Raw genomic sequence first — 23,959 nt, forward strand, 5'->3', positions numbered from 1 at the left:
GTAACCTTGAACTTCTGGGCTCAAGCAATGATCCTGCCTCAGCGTCCTAAGTAGCTAGGACTACAGGTGTGTGCCACCACTCCCAGCTAATTTTTCTTATTTTTTGCAAAGACAAGGTCTCACCAAAGTGAGCCACTGCACCGAGCCCAAAATTATATAGTCTTTTTTTTTTTTTTTGTAGAAACAAGATCTTGGTATGTTGCCCAGGCCTAGGCTGGTCTCAAACTCCTGGCCTCAAATGATCCTCCTGTCTTGCTTGACCTCCCAGACTGCCAGAATCATATATTTTTAAAAAACTTGATTGAATCCTCTAAAAAGTAACAAAAAGTTCAAATAAATAAGTGGTATGAAATAAGTCTGTAAAAATGTTTTTCATTTTCAATCAATAATAAAGTAGAAAACAATTTCATTTGCTATCTGAGCAGAAACACTAGACATTTGGGAATCTGTGTTCCTAACTAAATTTATATAGAGAGTTAATTCATTCAACAAATATTTATTGAACACTTAGTCATTCTCCTGTATACTCTAGTGAACAAGATAAAACAAGTGGGAGAAAGTGTTTTGTTTTGTACATTTTAATCAGAAATGCAAAACATAAACAGGTTATGAACTTTCTGTTCCCAGGTGCTGGGAAGAATATATGACTAGGGCTTGGAACACTGTGGACAGCACAGGTAGCTTTGCTAGCGTATTTGGTTGGTGGCAATAAAGTGCTTTAGGATAAAAGTTAGTGCCCCCTGTCAAAACTACAAATGAATAATGCAGTGATTTGGAAAAGTAGGAACCAGAAATAAATCTAAAACCTTATTTCACAACTATGAAGAATAAATCTTATCTCCAAAAAGTATATGATTCTCCCACTTTTTTTTTCCCAGTGGGTTGAGGTCACTCAGTATAAGATTTAGTGATACTATTATACATTTTCAGATCATGTTAACATTGAGTTATCAGTGTAATATTTAATTCCATTATTGAAAGTTGATGTAAAAAGTGATAAAAAAGTATACCATTAATTAGACATTATGTGAGAATGTAATTACAGCTGAAGTCCTGTTTATTTCTTTGTACCTAAACAGAACCATCAGAACCGCGAAGAGGTAGTACAAATGAAAAAAGGTTACTAAGCGATGGACAACAGCACCTTACAGAAAGCCTGTGGGAAAAGTGCTTTCAGATAAAAGTAAGTGCCTCCTCTTAAAACTACAAGGATTCCTAAAAAGGATTCAAAGGGACCTCGGTGGAATGAATAGTTGGTGCTCAGTAATTTTCTAAACGTTCTAATCTAGTACAGGTATGTACGCGTGTGCATATACACATACATACACAAACAACAATAGCAGTTTGTGAGGTAAGGCCTCTCTGGAAAGGTGACATTTGAGGAAATACCTGAAAGAGGTGACACAAGGTGAAGCCATACAGGTATCTGGGAGAAGAACATTATAGGCAGAGCGACCACCAAGTACAAATCTCCTAAGGCAGAAGCCTGCGTGGTGGATTGAAGGAACATGAAGAAGGAGAGAAGCTAATAAGAAATACGGTCAGCAAGTTAGCAGGGAGGAGGCAGGCTGCGGGACATTAAAAGGACTTTGGGTTTCATTCAGAGTAAGATGGAGACCCATTGGAGAGTTTTGACCACAAGAGACACATACGTGACTTACATTTTAAAGGGATGACTCCTATTGTTGTATTGAAAATGGACAGAGTGGAAGCAGGAAGATCACTCCAAAGACTAATTTCAATAATCCAGGCAGAGGTGATCATGCTTTGGCCCAGAGAAGGAGCAGTGGAAGGTAGTGAGAAGTATTTAGATTCTGAATATATATTGAAGGTAAAGCCAGCAGGATTTGCCATCACCCCTATCAGACTGCAAGATCACGAAGGACTTTTTGTATAGTTTATGGTTATACCATTTAGCACAGTCCTGACAGAAGTCAGCGCTCACTGTGCCGCTGCGTACCATAACGTGGTTCATCCCAGACCAGAAGTAGGAATCCGCTCTCCAGCATCACAGATTAAGGAACATGTAGCTTTTCTTAAATTATGAGAAACAGAGGGCTCATCATTGTGAGAAGCCCCTTGTTGTATTGCTTCACACCCTGATTGAAACGTGTCACTGACGACATGATTGCAGCAACTTGAACTTAACATGCTCCTCCACCTGTGCTCTGACCAGTGTGTCACCTTCCTGGCCCCTCGTCATTGGAGTTTACGGGCCCAGGTTTATTACATGTCTACCACATGCCAGGTCCCATGCTGGGTGCTTTACCTCAGGAGATGGGCTTTGTCGCTCCATTCATACACAAGGGAACTAGGGCTCAGAAAGGAAATTTAGCAGTTGCCCAAGTTTACACAACTAATAAATTGGTAGAATAATTGGAAACCAAGTCTAAGATTAAAACTTGGGTACAGAAACATTTTTTTTTTTTTTGTCATTTTATGCTACAAAGCTTTATTTACAAAGTTCTTCAGAATATGTCAGTTGTCCACCCACTGTTCCAAGGGTGAAATGATATCAAATAGATTACATTTATAGGAAAGCATAAAACAGAGAAACCAATTCTATAATTTAATATACACACTATCATTAGTGGTTGTTATTTTTAAAGTTTTCTTTTGAGGATAATCTACTGAATATTTTTGCTGATAATATTTCAGAGTAAAGTTGTCCTCAATAGCAGATTTCTACAGGGAATCAAGAACATTAACAGTTCAATATATTTTACAGGTATCATTTAACAGATAAAGAATAGCTGCAAATTATTTTTTTTCCCATTTTTTTTCAAAAGTCTTGGATGATGAAGAATCATGACTTTCACCACCGCTATAGTGCTCATATAAAGTTTTAGCAGCTTTCAAAATGGAGTTAGGAGAATTCAGACCAACAAGTTGACCCAGAACATATTTCATTTCTTCAGTGGTTCCCTTAGCCATTTGGTTACCTGGATGAGTTTGAATTTGAACATACGGATGCACCAAGAGCTCAGGAATGGATATCCTCTGTTTCAGATCCCTTATTAAACAACACTTTAACACATCTTGAAGATCTTTCTCTGGAATATCAGGAAATTCAATTTCATGATTAGGGTCAATTATGGCATGCAATTTAGAAATCTGATTAATTATATGCTGAAATGGTGTTTTCCCGTAAGTCATATAGTATAAAATGCATCCTAATGACCAAACATCACTTTTGGGGCTTACATTTGACTTGGTTTTCCCATTCTCTCTTGAGGAAGACATATCCTTGATTGCTTCTGGTGGCATATAATTAACTGTGCCAACCTGAGAATCTTTAACAATACTTGTTGTATCTGGTTGCATTTGGTTTGCAATCCCAAAATCAATTAGCTTTAGCATTCCATCAACTATCAGAAAGTTGGCAGGTTTCAGATCACTGTGAACAATGCCATGTTGATGGATCGTGTGAACTGCTTCCAACATAGTTTTCCAGTAACTCTTTCGTTCCCATGGATCAATGGATTTTTTCTTTTTAAGCTAACTATTAAGATCAATATTTCCACACTCCATTACCATATAGATGTACTGGTCTGTGATTTCATAATCATAAAGACGGATGATCTTATCACTGTGTTGCTGTAGTTTATTCAAATAAGCTATTTCATTCCGGTAACTATCAATAGTTTGGTTATCTGCTTCTTCTAAGTTCACATATTTTATAGCATATATCTGTTTCTTTTCATTCAACACCTGAAATACCTTACTTGAACCTCCACTTCCTATCTGCTTTAATATGGAATAAATTCTTCCTTTAACTGAAATGCATTCATTTTTTGATGAGGATGCTGAAATCTATAAATTTTGAAGTGGAGTAGCAGGTATTTGCTGTTACTGCTGGAAATAGGCAAGTTGGCCATAAGGTGTTGACAACTGACAAGCAGGTGGAAAGTCATTCTTTACAACTGGAGTTCTAAAACAGCTCATGTAATCATCCGAATCATTGCTGCGTGGTGTCTTACAAATAGATTTTGGATCAAACCATTTATGTGCTGACATTGGTGGTGACTACTTTGAAACTGAAAAAACAGGTGGCTCAAAAGCGGCATGTTTCTCTGTATGAACCTTTCGGGCTATCTCCGGAATCTGCCCCTGATTTGAAGATGCAGCAGGATTCTGGTTCACACATTCTGACTTTCTCTTAGATTGCCATTGTTTTTGGTTACCTTCTGGAACCTTTGGTTCTTGGTGCTCTTTAGTTTCTTCTAATTTAGTTAGGAAACTTGATTCAGTTTTATTTTTCAGGGTTACTGAATCAGTAATAAGTTCAGAATTCTTCTCATCTGACACCAGAGGTTCCTTGGAATGAATATTACTTTGAATAGACTTTAAATTTCTCAATTCACAGGAATCATTTCCACTTGATTTAGATCCAGGTAGAATGACATCTCGGCATTCTGATCCAGAGGTCTGTCTTTTTAAAAAACTTGGCACAACTGAACCACCTGTCTTCACATCATAATCTGGGCTATTTAGCAGGTTAATTGGGACTCTTCCAAATGGGCATGACCGTTTAGTTTTGTTAGCTTGTTTCAAGGGATTCCAATGACCTATTTCTGCATCTTTTGGGGGCATGTTCTCTCCATATAAAAACCTGGCTTTAGTAGCCTGTCCTCTAGAATCACAACTGATGTTCCTATTCTGCAAATGCCCAGTTGAACTGCACAATGATTCTTGAGGAGTTAATATTGTAGATGCTGATAAGTTCTTCTTTTCTTCCTCTGAAAGCAGCTGCTTTTTTTGGAGGTTTAAATTTCGTAGAGCAATTTCCAGCATTTCCAGTGGTACTGCTCCACGTTCTACAGCTTTATGAAGAAGTTGTTTACTTTTTTTGAAATTACCTTGTGACAGTTCAAATTGTGCAAAAGATATATGCACAAAAGCAAATTTCTTGCAGTTTGCTCTGGCCATTTGAAAGTAGTCACGTGCATGATCTGGCTCTTGAATAGCTTTTAATTCAGCAAATCTCACTTGAATTCGAGCAAAACTCTCATCTTGGCCATATTTATCTGGAGGAAGTGCTTCAATTGCTTCACTGTAACGACCAATCAATTTATTTAAAAGAGCATCACTTAGGGGGACACTGTTTTTCTCTAGTTTGAGCAACAAATTCAACCAGTCCTCTGGATTGTTCGCCATCATCATAATTTGGTTAACAGTTCCTGAGTTATCTGTACTATCAGCAGAGACTTTATTCAAGCTTAGCTCATCAGTAAGGTCTTCATTTTTAAACTTATTTTTAATATCTCTCACTTTGTTCATTATGGAATCAATTGTCAATTCTCTGCCACTTAAATCCTCAGACTCCATGTCTACAAGAAGCCGAGCCGAGGAGAAGAAAAGATGGAACCCCCAGAAACATTTTTACAAAGATAATTTTATTTTTTGCAAGCTTAATGTCTGTATGTTTTTATAGAGTACATAGATATACAGATGGAGTCAATGTTTTACTTAATTCCCTGGAAAACTTTGTGGCAGTTATTGTAGTCATCCTGTTGTTGATGGAAATGGCTTGGTAATTTGCCCAGCTAAGAAAGTGCCAGAGCTAGAAACTGAACCCTAGCACTGATAGAGGGCTAGAAAGCAGATTCTAGGCAGATAATAGAAACATGTCAAGTGGCTATACCAAGCTGACAGATAGGCAGTTTGATTCTTAGTCTCTTGTCTTAGTGGCTAATTCACACTGCCTACTATAAAGCTCCTCTAATTGTTTTTTAAGATCCATTATTTCTTTTCTATATCTTTTCAGGAGAGCTTCATTGCTTGATACCTCATTAACATAAGGAGTATTCTTCATAAATTTAGCAGTGCTGGCAAACTGGGGGAAAAAAACAAAACCCAAAGTGCTAAGTGCTCAACACTAAAACAAATTCTAACTTAATATTTAGGTTTCTTGTACTCGACTCTCTTAAAAGAAAGAAAGCCAATCTTTCTAGTTGGCTTAATACTCTTGAACACAGGGAACATTCCATGTTCTTATAACACTGCTCTGTAACATACCCTGACTGATAGTCTTCAGAAGAAAAAAGATATTCTGAAGACAGGTACTAACAGAGAACCTACAAACACCAGCTTATTGGGATACCATTGACCCCTCAAGGTCCAGAGCAAATGCTCCCTCTACTCTGAAGTTTGGCTTCCACCCGAAAGTCTCTCTCTTTCCTTTTAACTCTATCCTACTTATTACTCACTTAACTATTAATCCAAGGCAACCACGTTAGAAGAAAAGTGTTATCGGCCTTGTCACAGCGTTCATAAGTTCTGTTAAGTCAGGGACTCCAGTTTCTATCTTTGTACCTCTGACGTTACCTTGGTCCAGTGCTCAACAGCTAAAGCAATGCTTTTCGGAGTATGACTACCACAAGGAACTTTAAGTGGGTACCTGAAGGTGACCATTAAATAACATCAAATCCTTCTTTGAGAAAGCTATTCTACTGACATTTCTCATTTTTTCCTTTGCTTTTTAAAATGGTAAATGCCGGCCTTTGGCGCAGAGCAAAGAAAGGAAACAGTCAGGTGGCAGGAATTTAAGAATCATTTTGTTATAGACACACAATTTTTTGTTACCTTCTATTTGTGGCAAGTAATAGTTTTTCATTGATAGGACTGATATAAAAGTTTCCTTTTATCATACATTAAGTATGAAAAGTGAGTTATTTAAAGAAAAATATCAAGCCAATTTCAGTAAAATAGCACTGGATGTGGCAAAGGTGAGATAGAAATTAAGTCTGGGAAAATTAAATTAAGGAATGCTATTTGGTAGAAAACACATGAATTTTGTTGTAACAAATGTATTAATTTAAAAAACCTATGCTTAATTTCAGTAGGTAATTTTTTCTTCTTAAGGTTGATCTTCTTCCATATTAAGCTGAGATAAAAATCAAACTCACCTGAAGAGTTGTAAGGGTTTCCTCAAAAGACAGCGGTGTAATAGTGCAGATTACACGAGTTTTTGCATTTCCTCCCAGGGAATTCTGGAGAATTCGTGTTAATTTGCTGTCTTGATAATTCATGAAACCGCTTAGCAAAAAATGAGTTTAGGAAGAAAAAGTTTAAGAATTTTTATATAAAAAAAGAACATGGTTTTTAATGTAGAACATTTAAATCAGCCACAGTTTTAAAAATTAATTCTTTACAAGCTATATGAGGCAGATTAAAACAAATTGTAAATATTTATTTATTTATTTTTGCATTTTAAAATGTATTTTATTTAAAGACAATTTTTAAGTCATTAATAAATTGTGGTAAATCCATGATATGGCTAGTAAAATCAAATTTTTTAAGAATATTTAATGACTTGGGAGAATGTTTGTAATACAATAAAAATTCATGCTGTATTCTTTTCAGTATGATCTGGATTTTGCAAAAAGAAAACATACACATGTTGGTGTATATACATTTAAAAATCCTGAGAAAGAATGATTAATAAACAAAGGAATGTATATATGAAAAATTCCTGCAAATTCTTTGTCACTCTCCTCCCCATCCCACCCCTGAGTTGGGGTCTATTTCTCCACCTTCTTGAATCTGCTTAGGCCTGAGACTGATTTAACCAACAGAATGAAGGATAAATGATTCTGTGCTAATTCTGGGCCAAACTTTTCAGAGGCCTGGCAACTTCTAAGTCTTCCCTCTTTGAACCCAGCTGCCAAGCTATGAGGAAACCCAAGCATCATGCAGACCCACGTGGAGGAAGCCATCACTCTTGGCCAACAGCTGCAGCTAGCTCGGGCCCGCGTAACTTGTAAATATTTAAAATAGAAAGAATCACAAAACTTTTGAATATATGGAAGAAATCAGTACACTTATTTGAGGCACCAAAATATCATAATTTTCAATCTAATGAAAAACACAAGCATATTTGGAAAGCGTGCAATGGGATACACTTACCCAGCTTGTCCATCACTAAGTTTCCTGGTTACTTCTCCCAAAATAGATGAGCTTCCACTTATATTACAGCCTTCCTTGAGTCGCACACCTGAATTTGTTACACAAATATGAAAACGAAACTTGTCTCCTTTTCTAGATGATAAACTTATTTGTCAGTAGTTTATAAAATAAACTAGAAATAAAGGATCAGACGCTAAAGTTTATGTTTAGTATTAGACCTGAGCCCACTTTTAATATCTCACTGGTAGAAGGAGCTCTCTTCCTATTGCTATCAGCTATTAAGTGAATCAAAAAGGTTATCACCTGAGAGAAACAGGAAAAACAAAACGATGAAAAGGGAGAAAAGAATGAGGGATAAAAAGCCTGTTTCCTAGAAGAGCTCCTCTAATACTTCAGGTCAGATCTTTTTTTTACCTCTAAATAAAGGCAACCATGGAGTTACAATGAAATTCATCTCTAATTTCTTACTTTTGGTTAATGTGCTTACATGACTTAAAGAAAAAAAAAGCACACTCTGAAAAAGCTCCCTTCCACTTTTATCCCCCATTCAACCAGTTCCTGTCCCTCTACCAAGAGGGACCAGTTATCATTATGTTTATTCTTCCAGAGATTTTTAAAAACCCAAGTCCATATGTTCATTTCCTCCCTTCCTTATTGATACAAATATTCACGGTCTATACACACTACTTTGTACTTTGCTTTTCATTTGGTAACATATCTTGAAAATTTTCCATATGAGTAAACACTGGTCTTTTTCATTCTTTTATAGCATAGAATTCTATTTACAGATGTACCAAAATTTATTTATCCTGCCCCCTGTTAAGGGATATGTACGTGTTCAATCCATTGCTTATGCAAAAAATACAGGAATAAATAATTTTGAATCGATGTTATTTCACAGGTTCATTGGTAGCTATTGCTGTAATGCTGCTACTTAACAAATCAGCTAAAACAAACATTTATTTCTTATCCACAGTTCTGAGGATAGACTGGTGTGGATGTAGGCCAGGCTCAGTTGAGTGATTCTACTACTAATGAGCTCAGCTCTGCTGCACAAATCTCATCCTCCTTGGGTCAGCAGCTCTTCTCATGGCGTATGGCGAGAGTGCAGTCATGAGCTAAACCCACTTAAGCATTACGAAGTATTTATTCATATTCTTTGCCCAGTTTCCTATTGGTTTCTCTTAAGCCTTTCTTTTAAGGTTCCGTACTTTGTGTCATAGTTAGAATAGGTCTTTCCCACTGTAAGTTGACTTCCAATAATTTTTGTGATTCAATTTTGACACTGACTTCTTTGAGTCATTTATCATGCATTCCTTGGTGTATGGTATGATGTATGAATCCAACCTTTTTTATTTTCAAATGGCTATCAACTCAGGTATAAGCTGTCTTTTCCTCACAAATTGAAAGATCATCTTTACTATATTCTAAGTTGTGTATGTATTTGGAACTCTTGTTGGACTTTCTATTCTCTTCCACTGGGCTGACGACTCACACTGTTTTAATTAGTACAGTCTCATAATATGTTGGACTCTTTTGTAGGGCTAAAATCCACTTTCAGAATTTTCCTGGCTAGTCTTGTCTCTTTTGATTTTTCCATACAAATTTTAAAATCACCTTATCTAAATAACACAAAAATGTACTATTTTATTTTTATTAGGATTGTGATAAATCTAGAAATTAACATAGAGAGGCCTGACATCTTTGTGATTTTGAATCTTCCCATCTAAGTATGCTTTTCCATTTTTCCAAGTATTTGTGTCCATCCTTCATGTTGAATTTAAGGTGTTCTTTATATCAGTCTTGTGCAAACTTTGTTGTATTCCTTCCTAGGTTTCGCATCTTTTGAATCATTATTGTAAATGGAGTCTTTTTGTCTGCTAAATATTATAATTGGTTTTTGTTTATGAGTTATTTATGCCTGTATATTAATTTTGTACCTCACTTTCTTAATTTCCTTATTAATTTTCAAACTTTAGATGATTTTCATGATACTCTCATGGGCTTTCAAACTATACAATCTTATTAATTGCATACCTTTAGTTTTCTAATTGATGCTATAGTAGCCCAAAGCAAATAATCCACCAGATACAAATGCTAATTTTTTTAAAAAGCCCATCTCGCTGCATGCTGATCAGATGCTAATTTTTATGTTAAAGACTTTTTTTTTAGCAGAAAATGATTACTATTATTACTTTATCAGTTTCTAAACATGTCCTGTGGTACTTTTTATCCAATAAAAGAACAGAAAGACATTAAGACTAATATATTTCTTTGATTATATTAGGCTTAGCAAATTAAAATAAAGGATGCCAAGTTAAAATTGAATTTCAGGTAAACAATGAATATTTTTTTAGTATTAAGTATGTCTCATGCTATATTTGATAGTCTCTCAGTACATTTACTATGTTTTTTCACCATAAATACCATTTTGGTATTTCCATAATGCAATATTTGAGAAATACTTATGGTAAAATATTCCTTGATTATTATAAATTCAAATTAAACTGGGCATCCTATTAAAAAAAAGACTAATGTATTTCATGAGTTTTTATTACCTTCAGCTCCTGTTTGAGCAGCTTTTTCACTCCCTGCAAGGTCAACCAAATTCTGTAAGATTGATGAAATAAATCTTTAGGAAAGGAATTTTGAAATAATAAAATCCAAACATTTTAAATACATGCCGTATCTGAATATCCCATCTGTAACCTTGTTTCCCAGCTCACTGTTTAGGCATGTTCATTTCTGAGTCAAACTCTTCTCTACCTTTCCTTCTTTCTTTATAATACATTCTCCATAATTCTGCCAGTGTAGGTTCTGTTTCCTACAGAGTCCAAAATGTTGCCATGGTGAATGATTCTTCACAACTTGGCACTTCCATTGCTCCAGCTTTATATCTATGCAGCCCTTACTCTTACCTCTCTAGCCGAACTACTCACCATTCTCCAAACACTGCCCCCATACTTCTATACCTCCAAACAGAAGCTTTTTGCTATTGCCTTTGTTTAGTTAGTTCTAATGTTCCCAGTCTGCCCTTATTCTTTTTTTTTTTCATTTTTTGTTTTTTATTTCATCTCATTATGGGGGTACAAAAGTTCAGGTTATATATATTTCCCATGCCGCCCATCCCCCTGAGTCTGAGCTTCAAGTGTGTCCATTCTTCAGGCAGTGCACATCGCACTCATCAAGTAGGTATACACCCATCCCTTCCCCCCAGCCCCCACCTCTGTCCAATACCCAATTTGTGTTATTCCCAAATGTGCACTCAGGGAAACCAGTTTGCTGGTGAGTACACGTGGTGCTTATTTTTCCATTCTTGGGATACTTCACTTGATAGAATGGGTTCCAGCTCTCTCCAGAACCAAAGAGATGTCATATCGCCATTATTTCTAATAGCTGAATAATACCCCATGGTATACATATGCCACATTTTGCTAATCCATTCATGAATTGATGGGCATTTGGGTTGTTTCGACATCTTTGCAATTGTGAATTGTGCTGCTATAAACATTTGGGTGCAGGTGTCTTTTTTATAGAATGACTTTTGTTCTTCTGGGTAGATGCCCAATAATGGGATTGCTGGATCGAATGGTAGGTCTACTTGAATCTGTTTAAGGTATCTCCTTAATCATTATGCAAAAACCTGGGCAAATTTTACCTCCTCAAGATAGCTCTGCACACTTTATCCTTCTTCCCCTACATCTTGAATGAACTGCTCCTTCAACTGCATGTCCAGAACTCTTAATAAATACAAACAGACTTATTTATGGATGAGACTTTTTCTTAGAGCACTTATTAGGGCTAGCCATTCGTGTCACTGACTACACTATAGCATCTTTAAAAGCATGTACCTCTCTTTCATTTCACAAACATTACTGAAAAAAGTGACTCCTTATCATGTTCCAGGTGGTGCATTAGGTTCAGGGATACAGCAATGAACCAACCAAATAAGGTCTCTGCTCTCATGGAACTTACATTCTACAGAACGACTGAGGATTAGAAAAGGAAAGAAACAGACAAATAAGAAACACATTTCGATTAGTGTAACAGAGATAATATAAATATAGAGTTGGAAGAGGACAGAGGGAGAGATTGAATACATTTGCTGGACTGGGTGGCAGGGAAAGGCCTGGCATTAACCTAAGATCTAAGTGACAGAGAGGTGGGGGCCAGTTATGAAAAGATCAGGGGACACTGTAGTCTAGTCAGAAAGAACAGCCAGCACACCTGGTCACAAAGCAGAATGTGCTTGGTGTGTTCACAAACAACGTGGGACAGTTGGTGAAGACAGGAGAAGATAGGGCAAGAGAAGTAGACAGGCGTCAGATTATGCAGGACTTTGTGAGCAAGCTTAAGAAGTCTGAATTTTCTAAATGCATTGGGAAGCCATCGGAGGGCTTCACACAAGGGAGTAATACGACCCGATTCAACTTCCGAAAGGATCCACTGCGGTCCCTGGTGGAGGGTGGATTGAAGAAGGGCAAGAATGGCCGCAGGCAGCCTCACTGGGAGGCTGGTGCAGGGATCCAAGTGAGAGGTGGCAGCAGTTTGGGCTCGGGAGACTACCTGTGAGTTAGCGCGGGGATGTCTTGTTTACTCTTTCAATCTTAGAGCCCAGCAGCATGCTCAGAACATGACAGAGGTTCATTAAGTCCCCTGAATGTGTTAAAAGAAAGTTAGAGACCGAGCACAGTGGCTCACACCTGTAATCCTAGCACTTTGGGAGGCTGAGATGGGAGGATGGACAGGATAAGACCAGCCTGAGCAACATGGTGGGACCCCACCTCTACAAAAAGACAGAAAAATCAGCCAGGCATGATGGTGTGCTTGTAGTTCCAGCTCGGGAGGCCGAGAAAAAACATAAAATACCTGGCACGCAATAAAGATAGAGAACTCTTTAGAATGATAAGTAGGATGCCTCTTTATTTTGTTAATTGTTTTCCCTGACTGTTCTCCATGCCATCCTTGTTAGACCCAAAGAGATTAGAAAATACAATATTGAAGGTAAACAGACTAAGTTAGAGAAATGTGACAATAAGAATACTGTCTTGCCTTTCCTCAGTCAATTCTTTAATTTAAATGACTTTTTTTTGCAGAGAAGTTTTTTCCTGAAAATTGCTTCAATGAATTATACAGTGCTAAATCTTATTTTGTTTTCCTAGATGCATGACCAATCTGAAGAGCTCTGCATAATGACATCAGAAAAAGACAAATTGTTTTCTGAGGTAGTTCATAAGGAGGGTATAATTCAAGGTTTACTTGAGGAAATCGGTAAAACTAAAGATGACTTAACAACAGCCCAGTCAAATTATAAAAGCACTGATCAAGAATTCCAAGATTTCAAAAGCTTTCATATGGAATTTGAGCAAAAATATCAGATGGTCCTTGAGGAGAATGAGAGAATGAATCAGGAAATAGGAAATCTCTCTAAGGAAGCACAAAACGTTGATGTAAGTTTGGATGCTTTGAGGACTGAGGTTGGTACAAGATGCTGTCTAAAGAAATGACCTTTAGTCTTCTTGGGTTTGGGGGGGTGTGTGTGTGTGTGTGTGTGTGTGTGCACATGCACAACCACACCATAAACTGCTCTGCTCTTACTGTGTTATGTTTACTTTTTTTTTTTTAAAGCTTTCTCACAAGACCCAGGAACTTCAGCAGAAAACATTTGAGGATCATGAAAGGTTAAGTGAGGTGGAACAGCTGAAGAAACAATTAGAAAATAGAGGCTCTATCCTGCAAACTGTAGAAAAGGAGAAAACACTGATTCCTGAGAAACTTCAGCAAACCTTAGAAGTAAGAATTTTAACCCAAGAAAGAGATGAACTAAAACAACTCCAAGAGATCCTTCAAATTGAGAGGGACCAACTCAAAGGTGATACTCAGGATACTGTCAACATGGTAAGGTATTGATTGATTAAACTTTGAAACATCAGAGCCTCTAAAAACATTTTAGGAGCGATCATTTATTATGTATGTTCAAGTAGTAACTATAGAATAATTTTGTTTCCTATGCTAATGGAAATTATTTTATATTTCTCTGACAAAGAATATAGACACTCAAGAACAATTACGAAATGCTCTTGAGTCTTTGAAACAACACCGAGAATCAATCAGCACACTAAAATTGAAAATTTCCAAGGAAACTTCCAGGAATTTCCATATAGTGCAAAACATAGGAGAAACTAAAGAAGAATTTCAGCAAAAGGTAAAGGGTGTTTATTTTCAGAATTTTCATATATATAAGCTTTCTCTTTAATCTCAAACACTTAAGTATATAATGATAATTTTGGTTTTATTTGTTATTCACAATGGCAATAACTAATAATAATTTTATAAGTTTAACCCAAATGTCTTTGAAATAACTTTGAACATAACTGTTTACAATCAATTTGAAAAGGAAAGGACAAAAACGGAGTTCAAACGTTGGATAGCTGGTATCTTTGAGACCTGATGTATTTTAAATATCTTTAAAAGCCCCTCTGAATTCTAATTATGGCTAAAGTGTTTATTTTATGTCAGGTTTTCTGTACTAAATTGGCTTAGAGTTCACAATTCAGCCCATTACAGAGGAGATTGCCTATAATGTTATAAAGAGCTTTATTTGTAATGCATTTCTGTTTTCTCAAAATAACTTTAAAATATATTGTCAACAATAAGTTTGTTAATAATCTTTCATTTTTGTTTTAGTCAATACCATTTAAATCCAGAATATTTACTATTAGAATTTTAAAGCATTCTTCAATGGGAAACTGGTGAAATAATCTTTCATACATCCACAGCTTAAAATAGTGTACAGTCATGTTTTTAATTTGTGATAAAATATATCACCTTAACGATTTTTATGTATAAAGTTCAGTGGTGTTAAGTTCAGTCACACTGTTACACCACCAATCTCCAGAACTCTTTTTGCAAAACTGAAACTCTGTACCCGTTAAACAACAGCTCCCCAATTTCCCCTTTCTCCAGGCCCTTGCAACTACCATTCTATTTTCTGTCTCTATGATTGACTATGATGGGTACCTCGTACAAGTGGAATCATGCAGTATTTGTGTTTTTGTGACTGGCTTATTTCAATTAGTAGAATGTCTTCAAGGTTCACATGTTATAGCATGTGTTAGAGTTTTCTTCCTTTTTACAGTGAATAATTTTTTATTGTGTGTACAAAGGGGCATGCAAGAGTGTGTAGAGGCCGGGTGCGGTGGCTCACGCCTGTAATCCTAGCACTCTGGGAGGCCGAGGCGGGTGGATCGCTCGAGGTCAGGAGTTCAAGACCAGCCTGAGCAAGAGTGAGACCCCGTCTCTACTAAAAATAGAAAGAAATTATATGGACAACTAAAATATATATATACAAAAAAGTAGCCGGGCATGGTGGCGCATGCCTGTAGTCCCAGCTACTCGGGAGGCTGAGGCAGTAGGATCGCTTAAGCCCAGGAGTTTGAGGTTGCTGTGAGCTAGGCTGACGCCACAGCACTCACTCTAGCCCGGGCAACAGAGTGAGACTCTGTCTCAAAAAAAAAAAAAAAAAAAGAGTGTGTAGAAAATGGAATTAAAAGATAAAAATTAAAAATATGAACTTTGTTTTTGAACATGAACTCCATCCAAGTCAAGACACTTTTGTAAGCAGGGATACCAGCCATTTAGTCCATCCATAAAGAACTGAGAGTCCAGGGAATTTAACCATGTCAGTGCAGTCTTTTTTACATCATTAACTGAATAAAATGGCTACCCTTTAAAGACTTCTTTAAGATTATGAAACAAAAAAAAGGCAGAAGTGGCCAAATCAGGACTGTAAGGTGATTTTGCATCAAAACTCTCCCAGAATTGTCGTCATTTGATAACGAGCAGCAGGAGCATTGTTGTGGGAAAGGAGGATTATCTCATGAAACTTTCCTGGGTGTTTTTCTGCTAATCTTTTTTTTTCTGCTAAGTGAAAGAAGCCAACCAAAAGGGCTACGTCCTATATGGTTCCAAATATATGACATTTTGGGAAAGGCAGTGGACACTGTAAGAAGATTAGCTGTTACCAGGGATTAGTGAGGGGTGGGAGGGATGAATAGGCAGAGCACAAGAGATTTTTAGGACAGTGAAACTAACCTATATGATACTATTAAATATAATGATGAACAAGTCATTGTACATTTGTGAAATGTATAATACCAATGAGAAGCCCTAATGTAAACTATGGATTTTAATTATGTAATTAATAATATCTCAATCTTAGTTCATTACTTGTAACAAATGTACCATACTAATGCATGACGTTGATAATAGGGAAAAAGGGCTGGGCACAGTGGCTCACACTTGTAATCCTAGCACTCTGGGAGGCCGAGGCAGGAGGATCACTTGAGGCCAGGAGTTCAAGACCAGTCTGACCCTGCCTCTAGAAAAAATAGAATAATTAGGTGGGCATGGTGGCACACACATGTTGTCCCAGCTACTCAGGAGGCTGAGGCAGAAGGATCGCTTTAGCCCAGGAGTTTGAGGTTGCAGTGAGCTATGACGATGCCATTGCACTCCAGCCCAAGCGACAGAGTGAGACCCTACCTCAAAAAAATAAAGAAAGAAAGAAAAATGAAGAAAAGGGGGTGGGGACAGCAATATATAGGAACTCTCAGTATTTTCCATTCCATTTTTCTATAAACCTAAAATTGCTATAAAAAATAGTCTATCTTTTTTTTTAAATTTTGTACACGAACATACACTCTGCATGGATACTAGATATATTTATAAGAGTAGGTTGGACTGTCTTTCGCTACAAAATATACCCAGTAGTGCTTTGCTTTGTGGCTTGAATTTAGTTCTCTCTTGATGTTTACATTGCTTCTCTGATATCTTTCTGTTTAATTTCCTGATTTATGTTGGTCCACCCATTTCATTATTTTCAAACCATTTCATGTTGTAGGTGTATCATTTTCTAATAGGGAAAAAATATTCATTTTAAGAAATAAAAGTTATATCTATACATATTAGCTTCAAATATAATTCATATCAAATAGTTATTGTCATTCAGTTAAAATTCATGCCTTTCCTGTTTTTCATATATTTGGAGTTGCTTACTATTTCAAAACATTCTTATTACAGCAAAGGCCTCTAACTACTCTTTAACACTGGAGAAATTGAAACTGCTCCAATAATTACTTTATTTTATTTTCTCTAAAAAATTAGGACAAAGTTGCTTTACGAACGAGGCCCTGTAATGAAGAAATTGAAGATCTGAAAACGAAGCTGGTGAAAATAGACCTAGAGAAAATGAAAAATGCCAAAGAATTTGAAAAAGAGTTTGTCTTTGCTTTAACTGGACATGGCTTTAATAGCTTAAATTTCCATTGTAAATTACATAAATCTCTTTGATTAGTTAACTATTTAAAATATAATTTAAATGTTGTTATTGCTTTTTATAAAAATGCAAACATAGATTTTTTAACTTATTAAATTCTCATTACATATGCAAAGTTTTTAAAAATAAGCACAATTCTGATCAGTTACTACACTGTGTTTTTGAATGCTTCTTCTTTAATCATGTAAAACAACTTTCAAGTGGCTTTTTTATGCTTGAAAATGATGTGAACCTTTATGAGTCTGGGGGGTCTTCAGCAGTTTGACTAAGGTTTCTGCCGTTTCTCTTAATTTCATTTGTTCTTCCTGTTGTGTTTTTGTGTAAAGGTTCTATTTCCTTTTAGTGTATGGATGCCTGGGGCCCAAGAGCATGTCTTCTTCTTATTGATTTATTTATAAGTAGCATTGTGCATAATAGCATGCCTAAATTGCTTTGTGGTATATCATAAGGAAGAGAACGTTAAACACGGAGTCAAGAAAACTAAATTAGAAATCTCTTCCCACTTATTAATGCATCACCTTAAATCATTTAATCTCTCTGGTCCTCACATTCATAATCAGTAAAAAGAGAGGTTTATATTAGAGGACTTGTTAAGATGTCTTCTGGCTCCTAACACTTCATTCTTCCTATAAATCTTGAATAAATATTTAATGATGACCTCTAATTCTGCCCCAAAAGTAGGACCTTGAATCTTCATGCTGTCTAACGAGACTTCCATTGAGAAGACGTATTGATTTTAATGAAATGTATACCTTTAGGTTCTAAATTATAAAAAGCAATTTTACTTATAGAATAAAGTGAGCAGATACTTTCATAGTAGTTAAGAAAGGCAGAAAGTCTCATAATTTATCATTAATAATTAATGTCCAAACCAACAATTCATAAAATTTCTCTAATGGGGCACAATGATAAGAATTTGACCTTTGACTATAGCACTTTAGACCAGAGCTCCAGTCAGGGTTTGCCTTCCTGACAATGTAGAAATGAAACTGCTTTTTCTCTTTCATGTTTTATTAATTGTACCTTTAAGATGTTTCTAGGGCCCCATGGTAACACCTCAATTATTTGTTTTATGGTACCTCCAAATATAATTTTGTTCGATATCCAATTAATAGTTCTTGGGCCTCCAGAAATTTTAAAAGAACTGGTTTTTCAATGTTAAGAATATTGGACTGTCCCTATAACTAAACAAACTACTTCTAATTTGATGGCATGACAGCCATAAAGGGCATGATACCAGAGAGATATCATAAGGGCCTATCTGCTGCAACTGATGGATATTATATCAATATGATGTATTTGAAAATTCTTGAGAGCAGTTCTGTTATTCTCCCATAAAAAAATTAGTTCTGTATTTTTATTGTTCTTGTTAGAATTACTTCCACAAAAGCCATGATAGAACATCAAAAAGAAGTTATAAGTCTACTGAAAGAAAACCTTAGAAGAATTCAACAGGCCCAAGATACCTCAAGTAAGTATAAAGTGCAGATCTTTTCAGATCCTTTCCATTTTATTTCTCAACACAGTTATAACAGACTCTGAAGACTACTATTGAGGAGGAGACTGTTCAGAGTAAGCAGTCTTGGGCCAGGGGCCATTTTGGAATATTTTCTTCTTTTAATTCAAGCTCCACTTCTCTCTGAGTATGGAAAATCCAAGAGGCAAAGAGTGGAATTCCACAGAGAAGTCCAGGGAGGAATGTGGACATTCTAACTCTGAACAAGAGCCAGCAGAAACTAGAGGGGATCAGCAGGCTGCCAATCAACAAAGCACTGTGTTACCGGGAAACTTAATGAGGAAGGGGACCAAACGAATAATGTCTGGCAAGCATAAGGAAGAGTCCTGCAGAAAGAAGGCAGCAGAACTCAATGACAATTCCAAACCCCGAAAGAAGATACCAATTCCTCCCTTACCTTCTCAGCTGCCACCAGTTAATCTGCTACACCGAGACATTGTACGGGCTGGTGCCAACAGTTAAAGCTAAGTAGCATTGTATAAAGGACAAAAGCTCTTATTATGAAAAGTGAATATGTAAGGCTATGAAAGGAAATTTCTAAATTAAAGCAGCAAAATGAACAGCTAACAGAGCAAATGAATGACCTGCTAAGGTAAGATCTGCTGACATGATATAGATATTATGCTTATGGCTATTATATCTGTGTAGGGGCATAGTATGCATACATACTTTTGCAGGTGGTAACCATTCACACATTATGGAGGAAGTAATTTTTAGAACTCAGGTAGTAAATATCTTTTAAAAAAAATAAGCATATGGTAGCACCATTCCCAATGTTTGCTATCCATCAGCTGACCTATTTTTAACTAAGACAGGAACCAGGGAGTAAACAAAGACCTTTGAGGGGGCAGCTGAAATACACTACAAGTTCATATACCCAAGCCAGTGAGGCCTTACTCAGAGAAGAACCCCTTTAAGTACATTATCGTAGCCTTTTGACTTTATAAACAGAGCTAACAAATTTAACTATTTGGCTTCTACCTCCATGAAAGATCTTTGTGCCAAGCACTCTGCTAATGGTACAGTAGAAGACAAATAGACGTTCAATAATTTTACAAATAACTGGTTCTTTGCAATGAGTGCTATTAAAATGAGCAAAAAACAAATCCCCAAAAGACATTCTAAAAGGACGCTACTATGAAAGAGGGATCTAACATTATCGGGGTGTTGGGGAGGAGGGGTGGTGATCAGGAAAGTAATACACAGGCAGACCTTGTTTTACTGCACTTGGCTATATTGCACTTTGCAGATATTACTTTTTTTTTTTTTTAACCACTTGAAGGTTTGTGGCAACCCTGCGTGAAGCAAATGTATTTGTGCCATTTTTCCAGTAGCATGTGCTCACTTCATGTCTCTATCACCATTTCTTCCCCATGAGTATTTATTTAATGTATGTGCATTTTTTAAAGATACAATGTTATTGCACACTGAATAGACTATAGCGTAAACATAAACTTACATGTGCACTGGGAAACCAAAAGTTTTGTGTGACTCGGTTTTTTTGCTGTGGTCTAGCACTAACCTTCAATATCTCTAAGGTATGCCTATATAAGAATAGATCTGAAAAATGAGTGGAAATTAGGTTAGATGAGGGAAGAAGAGGGGTAAACCTTCAAGGCCAAGGGAATAGCATATTGCCTTGGAAGAATGACCAGTGGTGGGGCTGAGAGACATCCACTGTGGCCAGGTGTAGAGAGTGAGGCAGGGTAAGGTATGAGATGAGGTGCCAGAGGTAACTGTATCCAGATCACACAGGCCCTTCTGGGTCATTCAGAGGATGTTTGGGTGTTCTCCTAAATGGAATGGGAGGATGACCTGCACTGGGGGGTTTTAAGCTGAGGACCTGATGAGATCATACAGCATCTTTGGCTGCGAGAGCATCATAGGGGAACCTGAATTCAGACCCTGTTTGTGGTAGCCCAGGTAAAAGATAATTTTGACATGGACCAGAATGTCACCAATATGGTAAACATGAGGAGATGACTTTGGAAGATAGGTATGAGATTGTATCAACAGACAGGTGACTGGTAAAATAATAGGCAAAAAAATAGGAGAGCCAGCCTTCTAGGATTGCTTCCCAGGTTTCTCTCTGGAGGAACTAGATAAGTGCTGCTGGCATTTCCTGTAAAACCGAGACTGTAACTATCTAATCTTTTATAAAGTACAGTGTAATATTTCCCTTACAATAGTAAAGGTACATCAGAGATTCCTATATCCAGGAGACTAATTTATTAAATTATTATGGCAGAGTGTCAATAGATAAACCACTCCAGATGACATCACTGATTCATTTGAAAACCTAATGTCATACTTTGAGCTTTCTTTTCAAGACTCCATGATCACGGAAGTTTACTACAATTATTCAATCTATATAGATCCATTTCATTTTCTGAACAGTAGAATTAGTCCAAACAGGAAGCATTAGGTTGAAAATAAAATGTAAATGTGATAAAATGGTAAATTTTCTTATGTATATTTCATCATGGTATTTTTAAAATTTTAATGTAAATGCGAATACATTGTATGGATTGAGAAGTCTTACAGTCTCCCTTTTTTTACTCCCCATATTTAAGCCATAATCATCGTCTTTCCAATGAGGTTGAAACTTGGAAGGAAAGAAGCCTCAAAAGAGAGGCTCACAAAGAAGCAGTTTGTGAGAATTCTCCAAAGTCTCCTAAGGTGACTGGAACAGCTTCTGAAAAGAGACAGATTACACCTTCTCAATGTAAGGAATGGAATTTACAAGATCCTGTGCCAAAGGAGTCACCAAAATCTTGGTTTTTTGATAGCCGATCAAAGGCTCTACCAGCACCTCATCCAATTTCCTATTGTGATAACTCAACTTTAGGCCTTTGTCCAGGAAGGTAACATTTCTCCAAGCACAGCACTGAAGGTCAATCACTTGTACCCCAAGTAAAGTTCTTAGTCTGTCGCTTAAACCCACAGTTTTCTCCAAAGATAGACAAACAACTCTCTCAAGGACATGAAGACGCTACCCTAAAAACAAAATAAATTTACTGGAAAAGTCTCTTATCAGTTCAATGGGCCAGTATATCTAATAGCATTATATTCACTTTACACAAGGCAGATCATAGACTTGCATTATTTACTTATTGATCAAATCAAAAATTTTTGAGCCCTACTATGTGTTAGATATTAGACTCTGATGATGCCTTGATAAGCAAAACTGGATGTAGTCCCTGCCCTCAGAGCTCACAGTCTAATGGGAGGTACAGACAGTAATCAAATAAGCAAAGAAGTGAAATTCTAGTGGTGCAAAAGGCCGTGAGCCATGTGATAGGTATTTGTTTTAGGAATACTGAGGGGAGTCTTCCTTGAGGAAGGGAACTGAGATCTGAAAGGCTAATATGAGTTAGCTTAACAAAGAGGGGAGGGGAAAGCATCCCAGGCAGATGGAACAGTGACAACTTTGGAGTAGGAGGAAACATGTCCAGGGGAAGGGTTGAAAGAAATATGGTGTGGTCAGAGCACAGCAAGTATAGGCTTATGTGAGTGAAGTCGGTGAGGCCAAAGAGTAAGATCTGAGCATGCAGGACTTTTATAAATTATACAAAGCAATTTTTAATTTATCTTGAGAGCATATAGAGAAAGCCTTCAAAAGATTTTAAGCAATGACAAGAGAGCACGAGTTATAAGGTTTGAAAATATCACCTCATCTCTAAGGCGACTGACAAATACTGGGAGCAAGGTTATGACATTGTTTAAACAAGACGTGACGGTAGCATGGACTTGCGGTAGAGATGGAGAGGACAGATGATGCAAGGCACCTGAATGAACGAAGCAGTGGGGAGAGATCAGGGATCACCCAGCTCTGCATGGGGATGCTCCACAAAGGTGGGGAGTCTTACAAGAGAAAACTCTGCAACAGTAGTTTCTGGTAGTCTTTCTCACGCATAGCATCTATTATGTGCCCTGGTGTGCACCTCTGTTTGTGACAGTGTTTCTGGATATAGAAGTATCCTGTTACTCAACTGTGGAAATCTAAAGCAGCAAGTTTGTACATCAAGAAAGGCAGCTTCCAAATCATTTAAAGCCTTGAGCAAAGGTTCCAGAGTCTATGAGACAGCTCCTTGATGACTATGAAGAAATCCATCCCTTCTCATCCACTACACATCAAAATTAGATCAAGTTGGCAGTGTGAAAGTTCTCTTAGGGAGACAGGCCTAAAACCATTGGGAACAAATGTTTGCACTTGTTCTCTTCATTGAATAGCATTTAACAAACACTTAAGGACCTTTCATTGGCTGCCACTTACATGGAACTTTTGCTGTACACTCACCATTTCAAAAGACTCTCTTGAAAACATTGAGAAACCTTTGTAATCAATTCTTTTTTAAGAGGATCTCACTGTGTTGCCCAAGCTGGCCTCCAACTCTTCTGCTCAAGTGATCCTCCCACCTTAGTCTCCCAGGTACCTGGGACTATAGGCATGTGCCATTGTGCCCAGCTATAATCACCTTTTGATTTTATCTGATAGGGCCAGAGGCACTTGCATAATATGAATTCATCCAAATGCAAATAAAAACATTTGAGCAACATATGGATCTCTCTGGTACTATTTTTAGGTGAAATAAATAAAAGTAGACTGGAGGAATACATAAATCAAAAACTGACCAATTGAAAATTAAAGAAGCTAGTCCCAGCTTGAATTAGTAATATTAGTCTAAAATAATGTTAATGTCAGTTTTACTTTTAATTATAAAAGTTATTCTAAAATACCTCCACAAATTAAGACGATTGCCAGGATCAGTTATGCTAAACTTATTTACTTTTATAAATATAATAATTTTAAAGTGAGTATTATTTATAAATAGATGCAGCTGAAGTTCTTTTTAAAGACTCAAAGTTTTCCAAAGATGACTAAAATACATATTATTTGCTTAGCATGCCTTTTGTTTCCCCCAAAAATAGGACAAAAGAAAGTCAAATTCAGTCTATGTTTGATTCTCATGGAATCTCAAAATGATGAATTCCAAATAAAACTGTAGTATGCCTTAGTTTTACATATAATATGGTTTTTCTAACAGTTCATTTTATGATAAAATGAAGAATAAACTTCTCCAACTTTGATGAAGGGAAATACACCTTTTTAATGACCAAACACAATTAACCACATTGTTATTTTTCATCCTCATAGCTCTCCTGTCTTAACATCCTTTCCACTTCCAGCTGTGCTT

General features: G+C 36.7%; 1 protein-coding gene and 1 long non-coding RNA gene across 2 annotated transcripts; one reads left to right on the forward strand and one right to left on the reverse strand.

Annotated features, from left to right (window-relative positions):
- The first annotated feature begins 1,086 nt into the window (after positions 1-1,086).
- LOC138394003 (uncharacterized) lies at positions 1,087-13,668 on the forward strand. Its single transcript, XR_011235282.1, has 3 exons — positions 1,087-1,183; positions 13,071-13,358; positions 13,537-13,668. It is a non-coding gene; the product is annotated as an uncharacterized lncRNA (long non-coding RNA).
- LOC138394005 (dual specificity protein kinase TTK-like) lies at positions 2,761-5,328 on the reverse strand. The gene is given in 1 exon segment (XM_069485590.1): positions 2,761-5,328. A coding segment is annotated over 1 exon segment (2,568 nt).
- Positions 13,669-23,959: the final 10,291 nt, after the last annotated feature.

The sequence above is a fragment of the Eulemur rufifrons genome, chromosome 13 (genome assembly GCF_041146395.1).
Source record: "Eulemur rufifrons isolate Redbay chromosome 13, OSU_ERuf_1, whole genome shotgun sequence".
In the NCBI taxonomy this organism is placed as follows: domain Eukaryota; kingdom Metazoa; phylum Chordata; class Mammalia; order Primates; family Lemuridae; genus Eulemur; species Eulemur rufifrons.